The following is a 9,030-nucleotide window of genomic DNA, read 5'->3' on the forward strand; positions in this document are numbered from 1 at the left end:
TTCTAAAATTAAAAGAAAACTTAAATCAAATTCAAGAGTCAAATCTTTTAATTTCTAAAATCCAAGGACTTTGATGCATGGATTTGCCTCTAATTTGATGCCTATCAGAAACAAATTTATTCCCGACCAGTCCCCAGAGACAATTTTCTCACACAATTCCTACAAAGCCAAGTATAAGATTTAAATATAAATGTGTATAGCATTGGCGTTGGTTAGATGCAATTTGTTGGTTGTTGTATTATGTAAGTGCAGGCAGCATTCCCATGGGCAAAGCTGTGTATTTATCCATATCCACCCCCCCTTGTTACTTACCCTTTGATTCAATAAGACATTTAATTCATATTGACATTTAAAGAGAGAGACTGACATACAATGCTGACTGGCTCCCAAAATTTATTACTCGTTTTTAGCGCACTTTCCTTGTAAACTTTCACTCCCTTTTAGGTTGCTTAGCTTAGCAACAAAATTGCAAAAAATCTTTCAAGCCAATAACACATGGTAATTTTAAACAGCTTGCATTTATACATGCCACAAACTCACAAGTGTTCAAAATCACAATATTTTGCAAATAAGTTTTTGTACAAGTTATTGTTTTTTATTCATTGCTAAAGGTTTTTAGCAAGTTTCGGCACTTCATGCCTGATACTTCACAAAGGCAACAGAGGCGATTGCCTCCATGCCCCCTGGTAACTACCTTGGTGCCTTTGAAATATGCCAATACTCCATAGGACAACCTTTACACATGAGAAAATACCTTTCTGCCCTTGCCCTTTCAAAGCGAAACATATAGGTACATGCCTGGGACTGAACACAAAATAGTTTTGTAAGTACACTATTAAATTAGCATGATCAACGTATTACTAGATTTGTCGTTCTATGTTTTCAAATGTTTATTTATTTATTTCTGATCACAGGGGCATTTAAGATTGAGTAATTTTACAGGATGCTTATTATTTCCATAACCATCTTTATCATTAGAAAGCGTTCGGATAGAAATTACACCATTCTTTTTCAGGGTCATTCCCTACAAATCAACAACATATAGGTTTCTCAGCCAAAGAAACACTAAATTAAACCAATGCAGACTTATAAGTAAGTAATATTACATTAAGTTACAATTTTAAACACAATTATAATATCTTTAAATTAATACAATGTTGTTTTTTTTGTCCCAACTTGTTTTCAATAGGACATAAAAGTTATGAAATAAATAACTATCCACAGTTTTTACATTACGTAGTTAGGAGATACATACGTCTTATCTTTAATTTTAAAATAATCTTACATTTAATAATAATAATAGTTTGCGTTATCTAATTTAGTTAATAACAAAAAAATATATATAATTAAGTATATACTTTAACGAGGGTATACCTTTGATAATTACTCCACAAATTAAAGACCATAAAAACTTACTTGGTAAGAATCACTACAGCTGTTGATACTGTTAAACATTTTGAGAATAACTCCTTTCTAAGGAATATGGTTTTACACATGATTAGTACTTGGGTTTTAAAGTAAAGGATTCTATACAATGTCCATGTGAGAAACGTTGCATGCATGAAACCTTTCTCAGATTGTGTATTTCAATTACAGATTATTATTCTTGCGTGGACATAACCATTCAAAATTTTTGAAAATGTCTCAAAAAAGGTTAACTAATTGTACGATTGACCTTTAACATGTTATAATATTAACCAATGAATCACTCAATGTCATCAACAAGAATACAAATTTCAAAATAAAGCTTATTACAAAAATAGTTTGAGATACAGTGGCCCAGTTCAATAATCTTGGCATGACATTTTCACACATCCAATTTACAATATACGAGTACTGGATTTAAAATCAAATAGTATACACATAATGAATGTTTATGAGTGCAATGGTGCGAATAATGTTCATGAGTTGAAAGAGGGAATGTTCTATTCAACGAGGCGGAGCCGAGTTGAATGGAACATTCCAGCTTTCAACGAATGAACATATTCGCACCATTGCACGAATGAAAAACATTCATTATTTGTTTTATATAACATCCAAGTAGATCTTTGTCATTTTGATTGAAAGATACAACTTTCAAAACAATCAATTTCAACTGTAGAAGCCGAATACTAGTAATTTTACTATGCCTTCTTGCAGTAACACCTGCTGCGTTACCAAAGACACGCGCACGCAGTTATGTTTTTACTCAGCTTTTTCGTTCCATCCGAAAAGTACCATTGCACGCTGCCAGCGTGCAATGGTACTTTTCGGATGGAACGAAAAAGCACGGTGAGTGACTCAGCGTGCATTGGTACTTTTATTTGCTATCACGTGACGGACAATCCTCCAATCAAATGGCAAGGATCTGCTTGGGTGTTATATAATACTTATTATTTACAGTATAGTCTCAAAAGAAGCCCCCCTGCCACGCCCCATGGTCCAGAATACCGTCCTTTTTAATCGTTATCGTTGTACTGGGCTGCCAGTTCAAAGCCTAAGCCATATAACCGTTAACTGTTGTATAGCTAGGGATCACACCCAAGTTTTAAGACAACCTGGGAAGCGGCAGACAGTCAGTTTTCCTTGTAGTTTATTCCCTGTTAGTTACTTGATAAATAAATAAATAAACGACATCTTTACATCCCGATTTCCAACGGTCAAAGTTTTGCAAACACAAACCAAAATTGTGTTTTTTTCTTTCTTATATTATTGTACAATAGTGACTGACAAATTTTTTACATGTACGTATAATAAATAATTTAAAACATGCATTTACACGTGGGATTTACAGCAAATATACAAACAAAATAACTGTGCATAGTACTATAGTTCTTTAACTTTAAACTTTAAAACCGAGTAACTTGATTTGAGAATACCCTCCCACTGTCTGCATGATAAAGTTTTTAACTGGAAATGTGAAACTTCAAAATGCTTTCATTTGTCAGTGCCAGTCTGAGTGGTGTTGATATATTATACAACTGTTGTGTGAAGAAAAAGACCTAGCTTTTCTTTCTTAAAAAGGTTTTTCACAGGAAATTTAGGGCAACAGTTTTATGCATATAGGAAGAAATATAGGTGGGATAGTCCTTCTATTTTTACGAGAAACAAAACTGAATTAAAGTATTTATAGTCATGATTTATTGATAGTTTAAAATATACCTTTGAAAACTTTCATGGTCACAATTTGACTTGGCTGCTGAGCTCAAGAAGCTCAAAAATAATATTATACAAAATTTGTTGCAGGGTACCAGTGACAAACATTAGTACTTCATGGTATTCAGAATTTGCTTTTAACTTTTAAGTGACAAGCAAAATTTTCCAAACTTATTTTTTATCAGGAAATAGTTTTCATTACTACCATTTCACACATGGCAAACATTTTAGTGGCTATAGCAGAAGTGAAAACCAAAGTTCACACTTGAAAGTCTTCTATACCAGTACTCGTAGTACCTTATGAACAGGCATGCACACAGCAGCAGGGACTTTGTTCGCAATGGAACAAAGATCCTCAACATGTTTTTCTTTGGACAAGGGTCCCAACATGAGAATTCTTCAGAAAACTGAGAAGGGAATAACATAACAATAATAATGTATTTATATAGCGAATGTTCAAATGCGCTTTACAGTTTTTTGACAGGTTATTGACAGATTGTTGATTATGAAGAGATATCAGTAGTTTATTCCACAGAAGAAAGTCCACACAACTGTGTGTCCGAAAGACTGTATACTAACGAAAGATTCACCCTGTGGTTTACAACCAGAGCAAAGGGTCTTCTTCTTTCCCTTGAGTTGTCTGGAAATCTAATCCTTTAAAACTTTCAGCTGAATTACACTCTTCAAAATTTGTCTTCGTCGCACTGATCCTCTTCTGTGAAATCTGAAGACTGGTTGATTGGTTTACCCAGGGCCAGTTTTTGTCTCTTGGGCCACATCTCATGAGGGAACGGCAGCAGTATTATCACAGAGTTTTCTTTAGGCAGAATCACCTTGATGTTCTCAAATGGCGCAAAGTCCCTCAGCCGGAAGATCAGGCCCAGCCCGATGAACACCATCAACTCGGGGAGTTCGTACGCTATCGTTTGGGCCCACGCATACTCCGTCAGGAACGTGGACATCGTGATCACCATGGCAAAGACAATCGTGTAGAAGGTGCAGATGAACCTGAGCCGGATGAAAATGTTGCGCTTCTCGGTGAGTTGCTTCGTGATGCTGACGTTGTTGAAGCGCAGATGCTTCTCCTGAATGTAGCGTGAGTTGCGCAAAATCTGACGCGTCAGGTAGAGCATATTGTAGGTGCTCCATTTCACAGTTCGGTAAATAACAAAAACGATGCTACAAACGGCAAATGCCTGTAACAGAGAGATACACACACAAAATGATATGAGAATACATTGCACTTGCATGTTAACAAGCATACATTGCTAACAAGCATTTGGTCAGTGCACTAACAATATGAAACAATCAACCTCTTCACATCCGTCGGGAATCCTTCAAAAGCCATGTTATAAACTCGGTACTTTTTACAGCAATTTTGAACCTTTGAAAAGGGTGGTTTTATATTAATAATAAAAAATACTCAATTGACATTGACCTTTATTGAGCAGTCAGAGATCAATGCAAGAACGGTTTTAATTACCATTAGTGTACCATCCTTATACTATGAGTGATTAGAATCAAGATATTATCTCAACTTACCATGAAGTAATTATGCACCCAGATGGCACATATTGATGAGCCTAAAAATACCAGAAAAAGAACTGTGGAGAAAAATAAGACCATGCAATATTTGAATCATAAAAGTTACATCATTCTCATGGTTTTGGGTTCAATTCCTAACAAGCTAACCGCTGATTTCACAATGACTAGAATAAGTATTGATACTGAATCACAATTTCTTGATTTATGCAATTCATAATCATAGTTAAACATATGTTTGTATGACAGAGATTGGCTGTTGCCAGATTAACATTCATATCCCCTTGTGGGAGTTTGCCGAGTTCCCTTGACAGAAAGATCATCTAAACAAACCCCTGGAAACAAGGTTGATAAATGACCTACCTGGTATGAGTAAACAGCGAATATTTCTGATGCGAGGTCTGAGGACACACCAGCCTTCAGCTGCAAGCATCATGGTCATAAATAGCATGACAACCTCGGTGCTTTGAATGATGTCTCGGTACATCTCCAGAGTAGTGTTCTCATAACCTAGAAAATCATAGCAAACCTTCATCAATTTATACCACAAATCTCTGTTAAAACCCTGTAGGGAGACTCTGCTTACCATAAAATTCTGCGCTTAGATCACCATTCTTTGCTTACTGCGCAAGCGCTTAATTTCTGCACCAGATGTGTAGGTGAAGAATGCCTACATGGAGTAGGCACATAGGCAAAAACAAAAATGCCCTGTTTTGCAGTAATTCTAACTACATGTAAAAGCACTACATATTAAAAAAACACAAGTAAATCAACTGCACTTTGTATTGTTTTCAGACATAATGTTTTACGACCCATGACAGCTATTTATATAACTCGTGACTCAAAATTTGCAAGTGCCTGTTAGTAATCATCAAGGCCATATTTGTTTACCATCAAATTGTGTATCCACAGTTGCGGCTGTGCACATTTCTAATCATTCCCAAACCACATTACCGCAATTTTCCTCTGGGAAGGGGCACCTCTACGATATAATTTGCACAGGAACCTTGCAAAGGGCACTACAGGGTATAACAATAATTGCTGTGGGTGTCTCGGCTTATTTCGAGGCCTGTGTTAATTCAGAAAGCTTTTACTCACCAGTAGCGGCAATAATCTCCCACCACACCAGAGATAATGTGAGCAACAGAAACTTGAAGGATGGAGCGACAAACATCAATTTGTGTAGATGGTTGGAGAACTGAATTCAAAAAGCAAAAATTTCACCTTATTTTGTATAACATTTAAATTGTTCAACTCACAGAAAACAATTGCATTTCTTTTAAAAGAAATTAACTTATTTTGGGGAAAAAAGAAAAGACATCACTACCTCTCGGAATTTGATCCAATTAGCGATCCATAATGCTTGGAGTACGACCCAAACCATGACCAGAATCTTGTACATCGGTAGGAGAGCGCCCTCGTCTATGCTCAGATGACTCTTCTTGTTGTTGTTCATAACCACGAGCCTGCCCTGCAATGTGGATGCAAAGTTTCTCCGGAATTTAAAGATCAGTATAAGATTGGGTTTTTGCAAGTCATTAAAAAGCACAATATTCTTTACAATACAATAAAATATACAATGCATATGTTGAAGTAATAATGGTTAAAAGAGTCTTGCTCAAGAACCTAAATGCCACAACCATGACAACATAACGACTCAAGTCCAGTGTTCAAGATCATGCTGCCATGACGATCCACAATGGTATTACTGAGTTCAAGCTACATTACATTTGAAACTGATGCAATGAAATCACATCGAATGACAAGTAATGACACTTGTTTTCTTGATGACTGCTCTATATTCTGACACCCCCTTTTTTAGGAAAAACACTGATGATTTACACACTAGGATTAGGGTTAAGACCAGGAAACTACACTAGGTGTGTCGGAACATAGGGTTGTCAAAACAGATGGATGTAACCACTTTTGTCTCTACCTTGCACCGAACTTCTTCAATTCTCATCCGTGTCTTATTAGGGACCTCTCTCGGACACTGCAGCAGCATGAAACTCAAGAAGGCATTCCGGCTGAATTTGTGGTGGGCCTCCCAGTAGTTACCACTCTGAGACTTGCCGATGGGATTCACAGGTATTGCCTGGCAAATAATGCTGAAGTTCTTCTCGACATCATCTGGAAATTGCAGCTTCTGACAAGCCTGGTTGAGACGAGTGTGACCAATCTCTTCAAGCTTTTATGAACAGAAAACACCTTTATTTAGTATTATCATAAAGAAACTTGTTAAATGAATTTAACAGTTGGGTATGTCATCATGATGACATACCTTGATCATGATGTATATTGTGAACATACTTCTGCTCATGTAAGGTAACATGCAAAAATGAGTTTGAAGTTTTTCAAAGTAATAAACTAGACATTCTAGAAGCAATCTCAGGCCTTGAACTTCGCTGTTGAAGGGGCCTGGCAGTTTTCCTCTGATATAATAAGGGGAACTTCAATGGTATGGACAAAATGTAAGTTTGCAGAGGGCACCACAACAAAAGCACAGGGCACCACAGCAATTGCAAGTGGGTGCTGTGGGTTATTTCGAGGCCTGCCATTATAAGGAACTTTACAAATATCCTCAAGTTTGTATCTGACATTGTGGCACTGCTTATCCACAGAAGTCCGCGGTAAGCAGAGCCATGTAATTTGAGAAAAAGTGATTACCTCTTTCTTCTCTAATGCCGTACATCCCAGAAGCCAAAGGTTTGGAGCGCTGTTCTCTGAATTTTTCTGAAGGGAGAGTTAAGGACACAAACATTCATCAATTTTTAATTAAAAATTTTTGATACATAAAACCAAAACTTTCCAAAAAACACAGGGCACCTCCATGGTAAGTTGCGATAACATAACTCTCCTGGTTCCAAGAACTAATAAACAAAACAAGGGAAACTGACAGCAATCTGAATTGTCACAGATATTTATAATATTTTAATATTTGTGGCAGAAACCACTGTTTTCCAGACCAGATGAAACTAAGAATAGATCTTTAGATGACTCTCAGTCTGTGAGAAAAATAAAGATCAAGTTAAGTCTTATTCTCATTAAACAATTAAAATTAATCTTAGTCTTTAAAAAATAAAAAATACAAATAAACATGATTTAATTTTAACAATTTTTTTTTAATACTAATTCATCGTATCTCAACTATTCAATTATACATCTCGAAGAATTACTTACATAAACAGTCGGCTTACATTCAAGATTCCCATCCAATGATCCATGTGTTCCAAACCCAAATTCATTGTATTGTAATATGCCGCCATTCCCTGGCACCAACACAGCATCAGCCTGTCCATAATAAAGGCTAATGTTTGGTTCATACACCCGACAGTTTGCCACAAGAACACCGCAGTTTACCACAAAAATGACGAGCAAAACCTGCAGAAGTGTCGCCATGGTGTATCTTCAACTCAAGCAGATTACATATTTCTTAAAGAATAGCACATCAACTGACGAGTTTTTCGTCATTTCCGAGATTTATGATATAATTTACCTCTGGGCCGGCCATCATATGACATACGGCAGCTAGTTATGGCTGGTGATCTGACACAATATTATAATATGCAAAACGCCATTTAATCAAGACACGCATGCCATTATGTCATGCGCAGGTCTGTTGTGAACTGGTCCATTTTTCTAGAGTAGTATTCCAATACAAATACTAAGTTGTTTTTCTATCTGTGTACAGTTTAGTAATTATAATAACCCAATTATTGAGAAAGATAACACTCAATATTGTTTTAGAAATATTTTTTTTATAAATTTCTTATTTTAAGGCACAATATTTACTATCTGCTCATTGTTTACCTCCCCGCTGAATGTTGGTACAGTCCATTAAGTAGGTCACTTTTGTTATTGATCATGTTGTTTTCATTGTTATGATGCGTGATCTTTCTGAAATCCAGGGTTTCGGTAAGCTTTTATCCACCGCCCGCATTGTTGTTGTTATTGGTCAACCCTAAAGTTCAGTTAATTTGCAAACAGTTATGTTTAGAAATATTCAGGCGTATCTAGGGATACATTCAACTTTTGCAAACATTGTTGTCAGCGCTCGGGTCGGTCGGCGGGGCGCACGTATCTCGCCACTTTCATTCACCGACCCCTTCGTAACCTTCCCAGAAACTAAAAAACTGATACATCGAAGTCGAAGCATGGATCGAAGAAACAAAATGTCAGAGAAACGATATATTACATTGGACACTTATTTTGAAATCAATAGGTTTAATTTATTCGCATCAAAAGTACTTTACAACAAATTAATATCGTTCATGGAGCTATAAGAAAAAGCATGAAAAAGCGACAGCAGGCCGATTTATAAAAGTTTTTCCTTATTTTGTAAGCAACGAAAGT

General features: G+C 36.3%; 1 protein-coding gene across 1 annotated transcript; it reads right to left on the reverse strand.

Moving 5' to 3' along the window:
- Window positions 1–2,293: 2,293 nt before the first annotated feature.
- LOC117295039 lies at window positions 2,294–8,203 on the reverse strand. Its single transcript, XM_033777604.1, has 8 exons — window positions 7,858–8,203; window positions 7,345–7,410; window positions 6,614–6,865; window positions 6,005–6,148; window positions 5,776–5,875; window positions 5,041–5,187; window positions 4,678–4,739; window positions 2,294–4,331 (listed from the first exon to the last, which is right to left on the reverse strand). Exons 1-8 carry the CDS (start codon window positions 8,074–8,076, stop codon window positions 3,819–3,821), a joined length of 1,503 nt encoding a protein of 500 aa, XP_033633495.1. The 5' UTR covers window positions 8,077–8,203; the 3' UTR covers window positions 2,294–3,818.
- Between the last annotated feature and the right edge of the window lie 827 nt (window positions 8,204–9,030).

Source organism: Asterias rubens, chromosome 9, assembly GCF_902459465.1.
Source record: "Asterias rubens chromosome 9, eAstRub1.3, whole genome shotgun sequence".
NCBI lineage: Eukaryota > Metazoa > Echinodermata > Asteroidea > Forcipulatida > Asteriidae > Asterias > Asterias rubens.